Consider the following 21,603-nt stretch of genomic DNA (forward strand, 5'->3'; position numbering starts at 1 on the left):
TTAACTTGAAAATAGAACAATATACTATGAAAATTAGTTTATAGTACATACTGTATACAGTTAAAATGTAGTATGGCACTGCACCTTTTCAAAGCATACACTGTGGCTTGTCATAGCAGGAAAGGCAGAGATGTAATTAATAACTTTAATAACAACTGAATTATGTTTTGGTGAGCTAGTTTCGGGGTTCTGCTATTGTGAACGCAGGCTCACTGCCATCCTGAACGAAATTTGTGCCACATGTGCTTCTCCTGACATGACAAGTCATTATCGCTGCTGTAGAAAAGGTCTATTGGGGACACAGTCAATGAGACATGATATCGGGAACTTCTGACAGCGGCACTGTCGCCCAGTTATTGAAAAGAACGATCAGACATTTCAACAAACTGTTGGTTAAATGGTTGCAAATGTGCTACATCTATATAAAATCCAGTATCAACAATTATACAATCCATTCAGCTAATTTAAGAGGCGTTATACACTGTTTGTTTCTATCTGCTTTCAATTGGTAATGAACTGTTACAAATGCTTAATACCACAAAATAGCCCCTTTGTTTGGTGTAACCACCTTGGAATAATGCATGAACACTCCCAAGTCGGAATAAGCTGTGGTGTTCCTGTTCTTGTGAGCGTCAGGTGGTGTTTCGTGATGTTACAAAACTCTGTGCACCAGTAGGAATGATAACAGGGTCAAGTTCCATAACAGGAGAGTAAGGGAGACTTCAGTCAAGTGTAGTTTGGTCCAAGCCACAAAGTCTAGAGGTGTAATCAGGCAACATAATTGAAGACATGTGTAGGTGGATTGTGAGTGTGTAGTGGCTTTAAGGTTAAAGTTGACGTGCTATGCGGAAACAGATTGGACATTTTCATACATTTTGACAGTTAACAGTTGGAGCAATTTGGTTGGGAGACAGGGTGTATCAGTTATGGTATGCAAGGTGTAAAAAGATTCAAACTTAAACTCATGGTCACCAATACCCATTTATGATCCACATCTAGTTTTACATTGCTGACCCATTACATACACCCCTGGATCAAAAGTGGACAGACCATATATTGTCATTCAATTAACACAGATACATTAATTCGACTTCATTTTTTACAAGGAAAATAATATGTACATTGTATGAAACATTGCTTTGACGACAAAATAATACAAGACAGGATTTTCAGGAGTGCTTCCTTATGTTTACAGCTCAAAGCAAAATGTAAAATAGAACTGTTTGCCTCAGATACATGTAATAATAATATCATTGAATAGAAAGTTTTATTTTAGTTCATTCAATTATTTTGTGAGAGCAGGTGTCAGTTATTTTAGAAGATAGATATCTCATTTTGGTCAGGAACTCATTATCCTTTTCAGACGAAGCTGGTGAAAAAAATGTTGTATTGAAAGGGCAGAATTTGAATGAGAAATGAAATTAATTTAATGGTGTGGACACGGAGGCCAAATAGGCCCTGGAGGGTTTGTGAAGCCCTTTAATGTGTGGATGCATTAAATTAAAGCCAAAAAAGAAAAAGAAAAGATTTTAACACATCACACATTGCTGATGTCTCGTGAAAAGATGTCTTGCCGGTGTTGAAAGTTTGCACAGTGTTGCTTAAGTCTCATGACCATAGGGGCTGATAAACCACACACAAATCCTCCCCTATAATAACAAGAAGGCACACATTAAAGTAACCAAATCAGACATATTTCAAACTCCTCAAATGTTGACTCTCTGAGGCTTTGACGGCCTCAACAGATAGGTGACAATGGATTTCCTGTGGTCAGCTTTCATGAATGGCACTAAATGGTTGAAAATGGCAGCCAAGTAGCTACAACAGAGCATTACTGGTGGACTTGTCCACATTTAATGAGGCAGCTGGTGGGGAGGCAAGGCATTGTTTTCCTCTCATTGGGGATGCATTGATTAATTTGCAGTAAACAGGGAGATGCCATCCCCTTTCTTTCCTCCTTTAATGGCCGCCTGACTGTGTCGGATGCCAAAAATGCCCCCATACCATTCTTGAGCACATTGCTGGCATTCAGCAGACATGGGCCACCACTGCTACTGACGTGGCCAGCGCTTAATAAGTTGTCAAAGAGAACAAACAGCATAATTAAACCAAATAAATACAAACAAGAATTGTGAGTAAAATATACCTAATTATACTGGAGCTTTTTAGCATTAAAGCATGATGCTCTGAGGGGTGTATAACAGTGACTAAATGGTTAAACTCTTCCTTTAACCTCTTAAACCCTGCTGAATCCAACAGTGAGACCAGTATCACAAATGCATGTGCAGAAAAGCTTTGTTCAAGCCCACAAACTTTTATTTTGAAGAACCATACCAGTGATTTTGCATATTTTAGCCCATTCACGGCAGATGACTTACCTATTACTTACAATACAACTTAGCATTTTGCAAATCATGCTGCTGTGTTTTAGAAATTTGAAGTGAATTTGTATTTTTATACCGTTCCATGCATTCATTGGTTTTAATTCCTTTTTATATCAAAATCTCTTAGCAGAGTGTTGAAGCTTGCTTAAGTTGTGCTATCCATCCCACATGTAGTCAGTGTAAGATCCTGAATTCCCCACAATGCAACTCCATAGCGTCTTTTGTTAGACCCTGATGCCTGGTAAATGTCCATATCTTTCCAACTCCATGCCACAGGTTCGTAACTGAAGTCTCAAGCCAAATCTGAGATAACCCTGGTGACATCACTATGACATCGTCAGACTTCTGAGTGGTTTTCAACAGTTCTGAGGTAACAAGAGTTTTATCAACAGATGTTGAACTGCTTAATAACTCACCAAGCACTTTTTGTGGAAGCACCTGTACTCTTGCTTATTCATGCAATTATCCAATCAGTCAATCATGTGGCAGTAGTGCAATGGATAAAATCCTACAGATACAGGTCAGGAGCGTCAGTCAATCTTCACATAAACATCAGAATGAGGAAAAAATGTGATCCCAGTGACTTTGACCGTGGCATGATTATTGGTGCCAGAAAGACTGGTTTGAGTATTTCTGAAACTGCTGATCTCCTGGGATTTGAATGCACAACAGTCTCTAGAGTTTTCTCAGAGTGGTGCAAAAAAAAAAAAAATCCAATGAGCAGCAGTTCTGCAGATGGAAATGCTTTGATGATGAGAAAAGTCAGAGGACAATGGCTCAGATAACCATGCTTTACAACTGTGATGAGCAGGAAAATATTTCAGAATGCATCCAACCTCGAAGTGATGGACTACAACAGCAGAAGACCACGTCAGGTTCCACTCCGGTCAGCCAAGAACGGAAATCTGAGGCTGCAGTGAGTACAGGCTCACAGAAAACTGGAGAAATGTACCTGGTCTGATGAAGCTTGATTTCTGCTGAGGCACACAGATGGTCGGGTCAGAATGTGGTGTTGGTAGCATGAATCCATGGACCCAACCTGTTTTGTGTCAACAGTCCAGGCTGGTGGTATTTCTTGGCCCCTTAAAACCAGTCAATCATGGTTTGATGCAACAGCCTCGCTGAGTATTGTTGCTGACCATGTGCATCCCTCTATGGCCACAATTTACCATCTTCTAATGGCTACTTCCTGCATGATAATGCTCCGTGTCCTTAAGAAATAGTCGTCTCAAACTGGTTTTATGGACATGGCAGTGTACTTCAGTGGCCTCCGCAGTACCGAATCTAATAGAACATCATTGGGATGTGGTAGAACAGGATATTGGCAGCATGAATGTGCAGCTGACAAATCTGCAGAAATAATGTGATGCAATCATGTCAACATGGAGCAGAATCTCAAAGGAATCAACCCCACAAAAAAATTTAGGCTGTTTTCAGAGCAAAGGGAGGAGCTACCCAGTATTAGTATGGTGTTCGTAACCTAGGGAAATGCTCGGAGAGTATATGTTTCAAGTGACAAAATTAAATCACATCTGTAAAAAAGGAGAGTGTTTCAAAACTTGGTCATGTTCATATACAGTATATTTTTGAAACTCTTGGTTCCTCACTTCCCAACTTTTGTACAGAATTATCCATTAAAAAGTACTGACTGCTACACTGTAGAAACAAATTTAGCTCAATTTCTCTGTTCAGTTGCCACAAGATAAATGGAGCAGTCTGGGTACAAATAAGATAAGAGACTGTCGTCATTTGTTTTACAATACACAAAGTAACACAAAGTAGAAAGAGAGTTCTACAATGGTTATTAAAACAGTATAGGAATCATTTCTGTTTTTGAGGTCTAATAACTTCTGCTAAAGAGATATCCCCTGAATGCATTATAGTTTTAGTTTTTAATGAGAACTAGAATTACTGCCTCACGGTTGTATGCCTCCTCTAACCAGTCAAGTTGTAATTTACATCCATGTCTGCCCAGACTCATATAATGCACTTAGGGAAGACTTTGGAGGAGTTTAATAAAAGGTATTAAGTATATTTGATCATAATTAGTGTATTAATTCTTGAGTTATGGCCATAAAACGTGTTTTGTGAGGTCTCAGTGACCTCGACCTTTGACCTTCGACCACCAAATTCTAATCAGTTCATCCTTGAGTCAAATTTAATGTGGATGGACGCACCTGAAAACACAAGGCCTCCAGCCAAGGCTGTTGCCAGCGCGGAGGCATAAACACTCATGGCAAAGGGTGGACCCGAGATTAAAGTAGGAGAGGAAGGAAGATGAAGAATAGGAGGAGGAAAATCCCTATGAGAACAAACGATGCAGCAGTACAGTACATTCGCAACTAATTTACTGAACAATGAAAACGCTGCAGCTTGGTAAGTTGAAGATTTGTTCAGTGTTCAGATATCTGGAGCTCAAGAAGGAGCTAGATACAAAAATGTGTTCCTCATACTTCGAATGAAAGGTATTTCAGATCACAATCGGTACAAAATGGTTTGACTTTTTGGATCCTAGGCATTACTGTATTCTAACACAGTGTGGTAGATGTGTTTGTCAAAATCAATCACTGAATTCTTTCAAGTTTTTTTTAATCATTGTTTTACATTATGTATGCAAATATCAATCTTTTTTTTTTCTAAATTTGACCACTTGTATTCCATTTCTTTTGATCGGTCTGTGAATACTTGCTTTTTTTTTACTTCTGTTGTTTTCCAAGTAGAGGTTGAGCCAGGGCATGCATTTACTTTTTCCTGGAAATAAGAATCACCATCATTATCATCACATTATCGTCATCAGCAAAAGCTGTTATGTAGCCCCTTTTCAGGGGTTACATAAGAGGCTTCACCTTTGAATTCCCAGAAAAAATGGGCAAAGTTAAATCAATACTACAAATAAAATTAATGAAACATACATTTCTGTTCTTTCTTTTTTTTTATATACAAAGGCCTTGAAATAGGAGGAATCCCCCTGCAGTCCAGTCACACTATTTCACACTCTACTGTGTTCTTAGCTCACAGCGCCCCTTGTGGCCAAATCCGTACTTAACGCACGCTACCTTCCTTTACCAGCAGGACCGTCATAACTGTTCCCCCTTAAATTCCCCCCCAAAAAAGCCACACGTTTCATCAGGCAACTCTGTCGGATGAGAATATCCTTTGAGGCACAGCTGAGTTGATTTTTACTGTTAGGATTCGGCACAGAATTGCATAACTCTCTCTGCAGCAGGTGGAATAATAACAGCAGAGAGGAGAAAAAATATGACCATCAGGCTCTTTGTTTTCCTTTTTCATTGTACTAATGTCTGGTGAGTTAAACTACAGTGAAAATAAACAATTTCTCAGATTTCTAGGGATGCCATGGTAGCCCCTGAAGGACCACTGGAGCTTCCAGGAAAAGAACCCCGCTCAGGTGCCAAGTCACTGCAGTAAAGTGTTGGACTGAAAAGACACTTTTCAAGCCAATTTGAGTCTTTTTTAAGTACCTAAAGATGTTTTCTGCCCTATTACAGAGTTGTATAACTGAAAATATGACAGCGGAGGGAGGAAAGATGGGGAAGAGAGAGGGAGAGATTGGAGGGGGTGGACATATCAGATTCATACCCCCCCCCCCCCCCACACACGCATACACACATCCTTTTTTAGTTCATAACTGCCAAGGGTATTAATAATTAATGAGGACAATTCTCTGGCGTCTGGATGAGTCATACTTTCTGCTACTTGGTTTCCCAAAAGCCCCATAGCTTGGATTAACACAGAAACAGGAAATCTGAATTTTTAACCCTAAAATGGAACAGACATGAATGTTTGATAGGTGCCTAAAAGCAGAGGGAATGATGATACCTGCTATAACAATAAGGTCAATTCCAAAAAATTGAAAAGGATTAAAAATAATAATAATAATGAAAAAAGGGATGTTTGGACATGGATTTAACAAAAACGGAGGTGAGAAACAATAGGCTAAGGGGTGTGAAATGAGGCTACGTCAACACAGGGAAATTTTAGCAATGTTACACCTTTGAAATCTGACTTTCTGACAGTTTTAGGGCATCACAAGGATATCTGACCCACAAAGCACCTGTTCATGTTCTCACGCTTCAAATGTTTCGTTTGGTATTAAAAAATTGCTTAAATTAAGCCTTAAACTCAAAAACAAAGTGCTGGCTGAGTGCACACCAATACTCAAGATGTGGTTGTTAACGCAGTGGGAAATAGCACAAATGGTTTGATGGCCTTAAGTGTAACAAGCAGCAGTTTCCTAATTTCCACAGCCAGTTTCCTCTAACTAAACAGACTAGGCAAACATATATTATGCTTGAATGGCAGCCAGTGTTTGTACATGAACAAAACAAGTGCAGCATTCTGTCACTGCAGCTGTCAGACAATCCAACTTGTTCTGTGAAAAACTCAAAGTGGGAATTAAAAAGAAAGTTGCCAGTTTCATGGAAGAATCTTTTCTTTTCTCCTAAAAGTAAAGCAGCCTAGAAAAGCTAAGAGGATGTAAAATAAAAGAAATAGGGGGACACATTGCAAATAGGTGCGGATTTTAATACCTTGATTTCAACATGATTATACAAGAGAAAATTAACCAATATACAGGAGATTTATGACCAATAGAAAATTGTATTTATTATACTTTCCAAGATACATTCTATTCATTTGTAATGTCAATAAACACTCATAATTTTAACTTAACAATACTTTTTAAATAAGGACCGGATAGAGTTAAGTTGATAAAAGAATTTCGAAATAGAACCTGTCTTGACAATATAACCTCAAACTAAATAAATTAAACAAAATCATTTGAAGCCATCATGACTGAGCATTTTTACTAATATTGCACATGGTGTTTTATGATATGATTCTTTCCAAATCTAACAATTTAGAGCCTCAATTTGTAGCCTTCCCTGTCCTCTGAATGTCTCCATTCCCATCCCATCAATTCCAGAACCATATCAAGTTTAATGCACATTTATTTTGGTTGCATAATGTTAATAAGAAACCTTTTACAAGATACTGTGGGAGATATAAGAATAAGGAAACTGCTTGAAACTTCACAGACTCTTTCAGGCCTCCGTTTGTCGTGCGACACAATAAAAAGGGAACATCACAGATCACATTTCACAACCATCGTCCAGTGGCTTGAGTTCTTCAGTAAACTGAGAGAAACGAAAACCCTTGAATCGACTCAGCAGTCATTTCTGGTGGCCTGAATTAGCTCTGATGCATTGTTCTATCAAGTCCTTTCCACTCCTTGTGTATTATTCTTTTTAAATAATACCAATAACTCTTTAAATAATCCTGCATAGAAAAATAAATTAACTATGTTGTTAAATTCCTTCACTACGAATTGAGTGCTGACAAGGGGAGGTGGCTCACCGATTGAATTATATTAGTGGTTTGTTTGACAATTCTGGCTTGTAGTCTCTTGGTGATGATGCTCCATCGTACAGTGTGTGTATGTTTTGTGTGTGTGTGTGTGTGTGTGTGTGTGTGTGTGTGTGTGTGTGTGTGTGTGTGTGTGTGTGTGCAGATGCTTGTCTTTCCTTGTAATTTACAAACAAGTCCCACAGATACAAATAATGTAAGACTTACAAAATAAATTCCAGGTTACGCTTACATGGCAAGCAGCTTTGTAATTTTTTATCCTCGGGTTTTTCATTTTTCAGAAACAACGTCCTCTGACAGGGTATGTGCCGTTAGATTTCACCCAAAACATACAGTTACTGTAAGTACCATTTTGAAGAGAAACACAACTCCATTCAGAAGACACTATATTGAACATGGCTCTTTACACAAAGAAAACAAGTCCTGAAATCATTTCCCAAAAGAGTTTTTCAGTGCCTCCAATTCCCATGAATGGAAAACAGGAGCCGTTTAGGCTCCCGGCAAAGAGCAGGTGTACTGCTACTGGTGTGTAATCCAGACAAGATGGCAGAGAGCCTGCAGCGACTCCAGAGAGCATCCCCAAGAACAAACAGATATCCCCACAAATTAATAAAAAAACAAAAAGCAAAGTAGCATCCGTTGAGTCATTGATTCTGTTAATCTCTTCCCAGAAGTAGTGATTTTGTATACTTTCCAGAGCAAAAGAACAACAACCAATGCTGCCTCCTTTTTTCTTTTTTCTCTTTTTTTTAAACGAGGGTTGAAGATGCCAAGGTATATTCTCAAGCACTGTTTTCAAGACCCTTTGATTTGGTTGGAAAAACAAAAGGAGGGGAAAAAGAACAACAAGAACAACAAAAAAAAAGAAGGTAAGTACCCATTTCAATAGCAGCAAAAATACTATGACTGTCTGGTTGCTTTTTAGGGTGTCCTGTGGTATGTATGTGGGATTCATACATGTAGTAGCATGGATAATCCAAAAGGTCTTTTACTGTGGAATAGCTAGTAATAGCTTTGTAGTGTGGAGCCATTTTGTCCATCTCTGCATTGGTCATTAAGGATTTCCAGAAGGCACTTTTTGCTGTGTGTGTGCATGTGGGATTGTGTGTGTGTGTGTGTGCAGAGAGAAAGGGAGAGAGATGAAGACAGAAAGCGAGGGATCAGAGGGGTTGAAAGATGTGGGTCCGCGCGCGTGCGTGTGTGTGTGTGTGTTCGTGTATGTGTATGTGTGTGGCTAGAAGGGGAGAAAGAACTAGAGAAAGGCAGGTGTGTTTGGCTGTCTGTCAGCCTGTATGTGTGTCTGACTTCCTTGTGTATGTGTAATTGTAATCAATGCACTAAATCAAACACAACAATCCCTACATTTTACTTAGTGCAGTCTGCTCCTCGAGCACCTGCAGGTAATCAGGCGTTCCTTGAAGCTTGGCTTTCAACTCATAATACTCACTTTTTCTCTGCTCCACCACGATCTTACTGTGGTTCCCTCCTATCAGTGACGACTTCTTCATCTTTTTATCCAGTGTTTTCTCCGGGTAGCGGATTTCGTAGCCACCCATCCCTATACTGTTGAAATCTCTTTTGCTGTCCAGGAAGTTCTGAATGAACATGCTGGGCTCTCGGTTGGGGAGGAACTCCTCGAGTTCATCGATGGTGCTGAGGCGTTTGTTGCGCTCCAGGGTGGAAAGTGAGTCTTTATCCTTGTCTGCACTGTTCCGGAAGATGATCTTCTGCCTCTGTGAATCTGCAAACTTGAACCCGGCATCCATGTCTGAGGAGCGCCCGATCCCACAGGTGTGGCTCTTGCCAATGTGCTCAATGGTCTGGGGGATGAATGTCTCGCCTCCCAAGTCGTCTCCTGGGATGGAACCTTTCTTGCCAGATTTATGGCTGTGTCGCCGGAGTTGCAAAGACATGGAGCCGCACTCCTGATTCCCTAGCCCCTCCTGCCTGCCCACTGGTTTTTTATTCCGTCTCAGGACAAATACTAAAAGGCAGAAGGCCACAAACACAGTAAGGATAAGCACTACAAGGATGCTGAGAATCATAATCGAGAGAGGCACAGGCCCTCCTGGTGGTGCTTTGCCAACTCCGGCTGGCGACACTGAGGTCAAAACAGGGGTGGCGCTAGTGAGAATAAATGGCGGCCTTGCAACAAGCTTAGGACACAGGATTTCATTTTTCAAGAGGCGCAGCTCAATGTTGGAGAACTGCACAGGGGAGGCACATTTCACCTCTTTGGCAGCCACTCCATCACTCAGCTTCTCTAGCCAGAGTTTGAGGGCGACCAGATCACAGGAACACTCCCATGGGTTCCCTTCCAGGTCTATCTGGGTCAATGACCGCAGCTGGTCCAAGACACCGCTCACTGGCAGGGTCATGAAGTGATTGTTTTTCAGATTCAGTCTGGCTAAAGAGACACCCTCAAACACGTAGGCGGGGAGACTCCGCAGAACATTATTGTTGAGATACAGGAGTTGTAGGTTCGGCATAGAGTCAAATGTGCCCGCTAAGATTTCTTTTATGGCATTGTATTCCAAATATAGGTACTGTAGGTTTGTGAGGCCCAAAAACATCTCAGGGTGTAACTGTTCGAGCTGGTTTCCATTCAAATACAGTCTCCTCAGGTTAGTGAGGTTAGCAAACACACCTTTCTGGACAGTGACAATTTGATTGCTGCCGAGATGTAACAAATCTAAGCCCTCAAACCCTTGGAAATCAGTCGGGCTTATGTCACGGATGAAATTCCCACTCAGGTGCAGTTTCTTGGCATTTGGGGGTTTGGGAATGAGATCAGCTAGATTTTTAATATTCCTCTCCTGACAGCTGACACTAATGCCAAAGTCAGAGGGGTGGGCTTTACAGCTGCAGGGCTGTGGACACAACAATGGAGGGGTCCGTGTCTGAAAGGAAGCAATCTGACTATTTCTTCCAAAAGGGGGCAAACCAGCCACAATACCATTACCGTAAATTTTAGATGAGTCAGTGGTTTTTGGCGCTTTTGTGGCTATGGGAGCCATGGTGGTTGGGGACATTTTCGAGGGCAACTGCCCATTATCTGGTGGTACGGGTGGCATCCTAACATCAAAGTCACTTCCTGTGCCCATGGGACAAAGCTCCTGTTTGTTGGTTTCTTTCAGGAGCCTCCCGTACAAGTCACTTGGTGTTTCACATATGGCCTCACCAATAAAAATATTATAGGGCATGTTTTCAAGCCACGCCTTAAGAGGTGCTAAATCACATGTACAATTCCAGGGGTTGTCATCAAGCTGTAGCTCTACAATACGCCCTATATGCTCCAGAACCCCCAAATAAGGAAGTTTCTGGATCCTGTTCCCTCTTATATCCAAGTGTGTGAGTGAGGCAAAGCGAAATATGTTGTCGGGAAGGGCCTGTATGAGATTATCATTCAGGATCAGCACTTTTAGTTTGTGCAGTTTGTTAAATGCTCCCTTTTCAATATATTTTATTAAGTTGTAGTCAGCCTGAAGGTACTCCAAGTTTTCTATCCCTTGGAAAGTGTCTGCTCGCAGCACCTTTAACTCATTATTGTTAAGGTGCAGCTGTTTCAATGAGCTCATCCCCATGAACGCTCCACCTTCAATGTTCTGCAGTTTATTGTTTCCCAGCTGCAGTGACACAGCGTGGGTGAAGTTCAGAAATGAGTTTGGGTAGAGTATGATTAAGAAGTTGTTCTGGAAGTTAAGGTGGTACAGGGATGACGCCGGTGGGATGAGCTGCGTGGGTCGGTAGACGGTGATCTTCTCACAGTTGACATACAGCACATTTTCCACTGACATGCAAGAGCAGGCGCTGCAGGTCTCCGCCATCAAGTCCGAGACGGACGGATCTGCCATTGGGGGGCCGTCCGACATGGAGGGAGAGGAGAGGGAGGAAGAGAGGGAACCGGAGATGGAAGAAGAAAAGGCTGCCAGCAGGAGTACGAGCAGCATCTCGCCGGTTAGAAATCCTCCCCCAGAAAACCATTTAGAAACCTTTGGAGAAGAAAAAGACAGGTGCATACACAAGCATTCACACACACACAGGCGTACATATGTGGAAACAAGTCCAGAGACGCATGTGCGCGCACACACACACACACACACACACACACACACACAGAAAGCAAACCATCAAAATACATATTTGATATTGATTATACTGCAATTCCAATATTTAATCAATTTTAGCACTTTTAAAAATTTTAAAATTACATTAACTGTATTTTTTATTATCTTTTCCTTTATAAAACACCATATGCAAACTGCCATGCTAATGATGCCCATTTCTAATGATTGCACTTTTTTATGAGAATCATTGCAGTGAGTGGCTTTGGCTTTGACACAATGATTCACCCTAGTCACTGGACAAGACAGATGTTTGATGCAGATTATACTGTACTGCAGGAAAAGTACCGTATGCACTCTAAATCACTCATAGCCATGAACTGCTGCATCTCTGCATCTTTTTTCTGACATCCAAAGCATGAAGCATCATGTTGGAAAATGTCTAAGACAGCGGCACAACTATATTCTTCCCCTCTCAGCATATTCAGCATAATCAAAGTCAAACGGCTGCAGCTCTCTTTTTCATGGGGGTCTGATTTGAAGCCAGCAGCAGCAGCACCATCTCTAAGCAGCACATTCAGGTCATTAAGGAAAGCGAGTGTCAGACCAAGGGAGAGAGAAGGAAACGGGACTGTGCCCATTCTTGACATATTGAGAGGGTTTGAGCCGCATCCTTTTATCACAGAGAACCATTTTTTTTTTTCCCAAAAAATTTGACACCCAATAAAAAAGAAGAAATAAAAATGTTCCTGAAATCTAGAAATTCAAAATGTATCAGGTAACTTTAAGGGACCGCGAATGAAATCTAAATAAATTTGACTTACCAAAAGCTGAGGTGGTAATGAATGCGGCTCCCTCTGGAGACACAGGGCAGCATTGGTGAGACATGGATGGAGACGTGCGCAAACGGTCCTCCCTGCTGAAGTAGAACGCAGACAGTTATAGGGACGCAACAAGGTTTCTCCAGCCCCTATATCCCCATGTAGGCTACTGTGTATCAACCCGAGCCGAGTAAACTGGAGGCAGGGGGGGGAGGTGCTGTGGAGATGGGGGGGTAGGGGGGTAGGGGGGGTGAGGTTCCGATTTCACCCGATGCGTCTCTTGCTGACAGGCTCCTCTTGCTTGGAAAAATCACCCCTCTGGTCGTTCGGTCCCCAAGGTGGTTGTACTACCTCCATGGGAGAGCATTCATTTGGTTGTAGGAGCGACAGAGGGAGACTGGGAGAAAACAGAGAGGAGGGGTGAGAGAGATAGGGAAAGACAGATAGAGAGAGAGAGAGAGAGAGAAAGGGAGAGGCAGACAGCTTTTAGAGATCTTGACTGCGCGTCCGGCGACTCCAAGGCGCAGAAAAGGGCGCAAGGCGGTCGGTGATGCGGTGAAATAAGTCCGTCATTCTTGGAGTTTTACTCAAGGGGAAACTGGAGGAGCAAGAGGAGCAGGGGAGAGGAGAAAAATCGGGGGGAGAGGGCGGCCAACGCTGTGCGTCTGGCTTCAGCTCGGCGAAGCAACCACCAGTGATCCGGTGAATAAATACTGGTTTGTTTCGAGCGAAGTTGCGCACCAGGAGGATGCTTCAGAGGGGAAAAGCAGCCAAAACGCTCCCATCAGTTTGTGTGTCTCGGTATATTATTTCCCATTCAGGCAGCGTAAATCCAGTCCTTTGCTCTGACCCTGTGTGAAGATCAGTTTATTTGCAATTAGCGGCAGAAGAGGCGCCTATTTCAGTCTCCATCGAATGGGACCGATTTTTTTTTTTTTTTAAAAGGTTGAATGTAAAAAGAAGGGCTATGGACATCGAAGAACCTCTCCCGGAAGAAAAAAGGGCAGAAAAGCACAGAGAGAAGCAAGAGAGACAATTCAAGACGACAGAAAGCGGTGCGTAAAAATGAATAATGCAGTTATTCAGCCTTTAGTCCGCTGCGGTGCAAGTGAGGAGCTGGAAACTCCGCGCTCTCTCCCGCTCCCGTCGGTCCGGAGAAACATGGGACCGAAATAAACTTGGAGAAGAAATGCGGGGATTTTAAAGCCAAAAAAATGGTCCAGGTGGAGGAAATGGAGGGGAGTGAAAGGAGAGGAAAGCCAGCTTGTGTTTCCCCCTCCTGTCAGACAGAACGGTATCCGTGTCAGGCGCGGAAGTGTGCAGGCTCCTTCTGCAGCCGCATTCACCGAGCTTCCCACACGACTAAAAGAGGAGAATGCAGAGATGTGGAGAGAGGGAGGGAGGTGGGAGAGAGAGAGAGAGAGAGAGAGAGAGAGGGCGACAGGGAGAGAGAAGGAAAGGAGGGGGGTCTCTCACATTCACCGAAAATTAAAAAAAAATGAAATCACTTCAGACCTTGAAACACATCTGTTGTTTTAAGCACAAGTATTTCTGACAGTTTATTATGATCCTCTAATTATCCGGTATTTTTCTGAAATGTGAACACACGGAGGCTCTCACCTGTTTTATTTTGTTTTTCCTCCCGTGTAACCTCCGAGGGGATCAAGATCAAAGCTGATGAAAAGCAAGGAGGGGAGTGTGTGAGTCTGTGTGTTGGTGGGGTGGGGGACGCTTTACCTGCCAAACCGGCTCAATGGGCCTGACTTGCTCGACACTCGGTCCGAGCGCGTCCCCGAGGTCCGATTGGAGAGAGAGGGAGCGTGTGTGTGTGTGTGTGTGTGTGCGAACGGGGGCGCGCCTGTGAGCGGCATTTTAAATAGGAGGGAGAGAGAGAAGGAGGAGAGAGCGCGGCAGTCAGACGGGCTGCGAGAGGCGAAAAAAAATTGGAGGAGGTGGGAGATCAGTCAGTCAGAGGCTTATGCGGTTCACGTTTTTCCTCTGTTTTTGGGGCGTTTTTTTTGCGTGAGGGAACGGATCCCAGCAGAGAGAAGAGGGGAGATGGGGGGAGCGGAGGAGAGAGGAGGAGAAGCGCCTTAAGGTATGACTACACCCCTGCTTCTCATATTCTTCAGCTCTCAAATGTTTGTAAGACTCCTACTTCAAATGATTGATAGGAAATTCTATCTGTCTGTCTGCCTGTCTGTCTGTCTGTCTATTTATTCACGTGAGACGAGTCCCGGGCGGAGCGTAGCGGCAGCGCGGCGCAGCGCCCGCGCGCTTGCCCGCGCAAGCTGACACCCACGGGACAAAAAAAAAGGGGAGCCGGACCCAAAAACCCGACAGCGTTTCGGCCTCACCGGAAGCCTCACCTCCTGGTTTCCGCCCGCAACAGGTGGCGGAGCCAGGCGGTGCAAGTGCAACCAGCCCGCTCGAACCAGGAGGGTGTGTTTCGGCCCAGTGTTAGTGCGGACGCAGCGGCGGGGATGGATGCTGTCTATCATCACATTAGGCCACTAGAGCTTCCATCACAAACAAAACAAAACAAAAAAAGAAACATGGGACACTCGAGAGCAGGTGGGATTATCCTCCACGTAATGTCAAAGTCCAAATAAAAGAAGTTACAAGCCTTGATTTCTGTCATAATGATGTCCTCAGTGGCAGGGAAACCAGTGTCTTTTTGCTTCTAACGTGACATCTGACGTAAGAGTTGGAGTAGCATCCACACGTCGCTTTACTGTGTGATTTTGAAAACCTCACTTCTGCTTCTCTACTCCCCACCACTGCCTAGAGAGGCGTAACTCTGCGATGTGAGAAACCCGATTTCTACGTGGAGGATATTCGTCATCAACACTCGGAGCCGCAGAGTCGGCCGTGCGGCCTAAATGTTCATCTTTTTGTCTTGATTCCAAATGACATGGCATATGAGTCGACCATATTTCACACTGAAAACAAAGTCATTTTTTTTCCTAACCTATTAAAAAGTGGATGTTTGTTTCTCGTAAAAAGCGTAATTTCGTGTGATGTATCATCTTGACCTGAGACTTTATTCACTTGATGTTTGACATGCATATTATTAAAGACAATAAGCCATTATAAAAGCGTATACACATTAAGGGGAAGTCTAATGTCTGGATAGTGAATTGTAGATGCATTTTTGATGCTTTTAAAGCCAGCTGGTAATTAAGGACCCTTCAGTCTGTAAGTTATCGTGATTTGATAGAACATTCAGGCTCAATTATTTCTCCGAATCCAGCCGCCTTCTAATGTAATTTCATTCTCCAGTATTTATGAAAACAAATCCCAGTCGCTCCACCAACTGATTCCCACTGGTGCACGGAGACCAGGGTGTGCCTGAGCTCCGTTAGAAGTCCCCAAGCCACCTGCATGAAAAGAGCAAATCAAGTATTCCACCTCAGGTCTCCTCGGTGTGTGTGTGTGTGTGTGTGTGTGTACATTCATACGTGGGGCTACGAGAGTGTGTGTGTATGTGTGCGTATGAGTGTGCTGATATTTGACAGTCTTGGACGTGTTCCTACACTGGCTGTGAGTGGCCTGAGGGAAGCAGGCCTACTAGAGAATGAGCCAGACAGTTGGCAAAGCCTCTGCTTCCGTCTCAGCTGTCGTTGGTAGTCTGGCCATGTGGCTGAGACACTGCTTCCTGTGTCCAAACACTGGAAAAACCTTGCATATCACTTGCTCTAATCCTATTTGTTGGATTAAAATAAAGCATTTTAATAAGTGTTTAAAGGCATCCATGTGTCGCACTCCTCATTGTCTCTTGTTTCCTCCCTTTCAGCCACTGTGAATGCTGGGGGGGGGGGTTCTTCCTGTGCAGGGAAGTCAGTGTCTGATGTGCCGCCCCCATCTGGACAGAAAACTAACTGCAGTCCATCTCTCAGAGGCAGGTAATGCTGGTCAGGTGAGGCCTGTTCACTACACAGACACCTGTTGTCCTGCGCCAGGTGTCGGCCAGCAGCGGGACTGGTGCAAATCTGACATTGGCAAATTGCTCATTTAAAGAAAAAAAGAAAAACTCATTTATCTCATGATGTGAAAGCAATCCTTTTTGTTTCTCTCTTCTTTCCTTAAATTTCCAATGCACAGTTTCATTGGAAAAGAGGCACATTTATGTTAGAGCCACAGGCAAAATCCTCCACAGTAATGAAGTATGATACAGCCGTACTGTAATGGAAAAATGAGGGACACTGTGGGTGTAAGATAGAGTGTTCGTCTGCCGTAAATTCAGTCTCAGTACGTAATGGGCCACAGGAGCACCCGATGACAACAGGCCTGCGGTCTGTCATTCTGAGACCTGGCCTGCAGTTTATGACGGTCTAATGTAAGCAGTAAAAATGGGCTGAGCATGATGCAGTATTAAGAGCGCCAAGTTTTTACTGCCTGTCACTGTAATTTAACACCGGTGACAGTGGTGTAATTGAAGTGAAGCAGATAATAACCCCCAGTTTGGAAGTAGAGGTGAGAACTTGACTCGTAGCTCACGTTGGTATCAACCAGTGGTGGAAGAAGTACTCCGATCTGTTACTTGGGTAAAAGTGGAAATACCACAGCACTGTGTAGACGTACTCTTGTTGAAAGAGAAGGTCCTGCAGTCGAAATTGTACTCCAGTGAAAGTACAAAAGTATATTAGCAAAATATTCTAGTATCCAGTATCAAGATTAAAAACACTCATTCTGCAGAATTTTCCATTTCAGAATAATGTATGTTGTAAAACTCTATTATAATTATTCACCAACGAATGTGTTCATCACTTTAATGTTGCAGCTGGTAAAGGTGGGGCTAATTTTCATTACTCTATATACTGCTGAAGAGATTGTGAAGTGGGAATCAATAAAGTCTTATTTTAACCTCTAACAATACATCATACTTTATTTGTTGAGTGTATTCTGTATCACTGAAATGAATCTGCAAAGCACCTAGAACTATGAAATAAATGTAGTGGAATGAAACATACAGTATTGGCCTCTGAAATGTGGTGGAGCGGAATTATAAATAAGCAGAAATTTGGAAATGCTCGAGTAAAGTACAAGTACCTCACATTGTTACACTTAGTGTCTTTCCGCCACTGGTAATAACAAGTGCTGCCCTCGCTCCAAACAGTACTTGCATGCTGTAAATAAAATTTACCACGATGACACAAGTGGCAGTCGTCTTTAGAGGATAAGACTGGTGTTATTGTGTGTTTACCTGACAACAAATCCCATGAAAAGAGTAAAACCAACAAAGTTCATCTCTCAGCTCTGTCCGACTTTCCTGCCTTGTTTGTCAGCCTCGGGCTTTCCGTTCTTCTGAAGACATAAATATTCAAAAACGAATCACAAATAGGAAGTTTTCATTTTTTTCTTTCATTTGAATTCCCTAGAACAGCTGGCTGTTATAGTTTTGAGAAAACATTACTCAAACAAGAGGAGATAGTGTATTTGCTGGGGCCTATTTTTAGCTGTGGATTAATATACCTTTAGTGCTCCGGTGCAGTGATTCCCTGCCAGGGCTATGTGTACCTCGGGGTTTACCCCTGCAGTTGCCAAGTTGTTTTTGGAAAAATTGAGAGAAAAAATAAATACACAAATAGGAGTACGCGCTGGTGTGAGGCTGATCTTTATTAAAATTTTTTCCACAATAACCAATAAACTCTACCAGCTGCTGCCTGCACAGGACACGCCTTCCACAAACCGGAGTACGCTGTAACACCTGGACGCCACACGCGACTGAGCGTGCAGGAGAACTGTTCTGAACACGTGAAGATAAGTTAAAGTGGATGGCTTAAAGTCAAGGATAAACGGCTGAAACGCCCCGCTTCGGCCACTTGAAGTGGTAGTATGAGTGCAAACGTGAGCAAACCTACCGGAATAATAATTATAATGCTAATAAATAGACCAAATTCAACTTAAACATGACAGTTCCACGACCTACATGTCTCGCATTGAACATTATTGTAACAATATCCACATTTATATAATGGCAATATAACAGCCAGATAAAGTCAATTCGAAAGAACACATCACTCATCTCATGAGTAGCCAAAAGAAACTACAGTGTGTGTGTTCATGGTAAAGGAAGGAACATGTTGTGGCTCAGTGATGTGTTTTTGGTAGTTTTTGGACAACAGTGGAGTTCTATGGCACAGAGGAATAATGGCATTTGTTGGCAATAGGAAAAATATGGAATATCACCCGCCTTATCCTTCATCCACCCCTAAGTCCATACATGAAGACATCAGCCCTCACGAGGGCTCCGGGGAAAACCTGCTGTGAATAATCAAACCTTAAAGGTCTTATCGCAGCAGGGCAGTGGACGTGGGCCACAAGCAATATGACCAAAGTGTTTTGGGTCTATTTGGATAGACCAGTATTAGTAGCACTATGTCTACTGACACATTATAACCGCTCCGTGCTGCTGGTTTTCTGTCCATCCAGAAGACCCCTCAGGAAATGTAAATCAGTCCCTGTTTGGAAAGCTGAAAAGACGAGCTGCGGGGTTCTGAGTCATGAGGATGAGGGACTCTACTGAAGATATTAAGTGTCTAGGTCAGCACTAATCACAGGAAACGCTCACACTGAAGCGTCACGGCTCACTTCTTATTGATTGTCATTCGCAGCGTGTTCTGTGGCCAGTGGTCGATTCCGGTCTGAACAGGTCGCCGTTCTGAACTGACCGACAAGTGCACGAGAACAGTAGCTCAGACGTCACGTCCCAGCATGACCGTGCAAAAGTAAGGAAGTAAAACTTGGGACTCACAATGGGACACAAATCACTGACAAGGAGGTGAGCCTTTCCTCAGCCGACCCCGAAGCATCTTACATGTAAACACTCACACATCCCTAGTAGAAGCAGCTCAAGCAGCGATCGCGGTTCTTGTGCTCGCCACAAACCTCCCGCAGCCCAGATGAGGCTTGACGTGAGAGCTACGGGACGGGTGGGTGGGTCTTGATGTGGCAATGGACCCTCAGAATACACCTTGAAAGAAAAAGCAGAAAATCTGATGCAACACTGCCATGTACCGCCACTGAACACCACCGATCGCAACTGTCCTCCATTTTTGCTTCCTGCCAGTCTAGGGGTCAGGACCCTCGAAGAGGTCACAAAATAAATCTTTGAGAGATTGTCAGATGATTAACAGGATAGGGAAGAAGAAAAAGAGATACCACTTTATTTTACAGGTCCCTACATTCCCAAAAATTACCTAGAAAGGAACTATATATTTCCAGGAAAGGGAGCTATCGGGATAATTATCGGGAAAATGAATACAGGGTTGAAATGTCACACTTTCACTTAACTTGTAGTGTAACCTTCCTTTGCTAAAATAATCATCTTTTTGTCAGTGCAAAACAGGTCGGCTGTAAAACTTTCTTCTTCTCTTTGGTTGTAAATTCAAAGAAGGCAATTTGCTAAATATGGATAATATAGTTTAAGTGGACCTCAGTTTTTCTAGTCATTGAGATTTTAGCAGCTCTGTCAAGGAAATCGATTACTGTTCTCAGACTGTTCTCAACTACTGTGGTAACAATTATATCATTTCCTTACCCTTTAGGAAAAACTCTAATAAATGAGGGCCTACTGACGATGTGTAATTAACACCAAATTACGTAACTCTCGAGCCATTAAATAAAGTGGAATTTCTTCTGACGTCTTTGATATTCCTTTCCTCCTTTATGCTGGATAGTTTAACCACTTCAGGCCTCTGACATTATTCAGAATAAACAACTTTAGAAAGGAAAATAACTCTCTGGTTCAACACTTCACAATTTAAAGACATATGCAGCATGCAATAAGGGGGTGGAGGTGGAAAATGTTTCTTTTCAAGGGGTCATGTTTGAATCACTGGTCTAGACCACCTGTGCCTATGTGGATCATGCCAGATAGTCTTATGACTAATGAGACTCAGGTCACACTGACACAAATCAGGGTCAGATTTCACCATTCATTGTGATTTTTTTTTCCCCTTTTCACACTAATTAAAAACAAGTTTGAACTAAAAATCTGTGCTACTTTCACATACAGTCTGACTTTGGCTTTAGGGTCAGGTTTGGGGTTAAAAATAGGACACGAAATTGCTGGAGAAACTGAAGAGATATTTCATTTGGCTTTTTTCTATTGTTTGTGCTCAGGTTATCAGGTGACTAAAATTGGAAATGTGAGACCTGTCTATTTGCTGCAGGTAGAGGACAGGCTATGTCACCCAAACCCTATAAAAAAGATCAGCCTTTATAAAGACTTGTTCATGTGTTTGAAAAGCTTCCCATGTCATTCTGACACATTATTATCAGTTTAGAATAATTTGGGACAAGCCAAATAAAGAGTGACACTTATGTCGAGTGTAATAATCCAAGCAGAATTATTGCATGATATCAGCACTGCAGGACAGGACTTTAGCCCTGATAGTGAGACCCTGTTCGGGGCCAAGCGTGCAGCCCATTACTCTCTCAGCCAGTGATGAAAGGAAAATAAAGGGCTTGCAATGCCGGCTAGTTTTACATAAATTGGCAATGTTTGATGGCTCATTATTTATTAAAAGCACGAGGTGCTCCTCTATTTATTACAGACAGCTGAGGGAGCGTTAGTAAAATATGCAAATGTAGAGTCACATAAAGGCATATACAGACTGTTTGGAGTCCTAGAGAGAGAAGGAGACAGGAGATGAGCTGGTGGAACTGTACTAAACTTAAACCAGTGCTAAAAAACATCTCCCTTTCCCCTCCCTTTCTTAGACGTTTCCAGTTGCCTGCGCTGTCTTTTCAGGGTGCCGCACTTACCATGTGAGCCTGTCGTGGTTCGGTCAAGGGCTCATGTCCCGCATCCACTGAGACACACCAAGAACTAGACAGAGGTCAGTTGGGCTCGAATGCCCCTCACTGACGGTGAGGTGTCCCTGGGCCCGGCCTGCCGCTCAGCCAAGACTCAGTCCAACCCCCGGTTTCCACATGAAGACA

The 21,603-nt window shown here is 42.9% G+C and overlaps 1 protein-coding gene across 1 annotated transcript; it reads right to left on the bottom strand.

The window, feature by feature from the left end:
* Positions 1-7,053: 7,053 nt before the first annotated feature.
* On the bottom strand, positions 7,054-12,745 carry slitrk4 (SLIT and NTRK-like family, member 4). The gene is made up of 2 exons (XM_040119084.1): positions 12,658-12,745; positions 7,054-11,761 (listed from the first exon to the last, which is right to left on the bottom strand). Exon 2 carries the CDS (start codon positions 11,717-11,719, stop codon positions 9,128-9,130), a length of 2,592 nt encoding a protein of 863 aa, XP_039975018.1. The 5' UTR covers positions 11,720-11,761; positions 12,658-12,745; the 3' UTR covers positions 7,054-9,127.
* Positions 12,746-21,603: the final 8,858 nt, after the last annotated feature.

The sequence above is a fragment of the Xiphias gladius genome, chromosome 23, assembly GCF_016859285.1.
Source record: "Xiphias gladius isolate SHS-SW01 ecotype Sanya breed wild chromosome 23, ASM1685928v1, whole genome shotgun sequence".
Lineage (NCBI taxonomy): Eukaryota > Metazoa > Chordata > Actinopteri > Istiophoriformes > Xiphiidae > Xiphias > Xiphias gladius.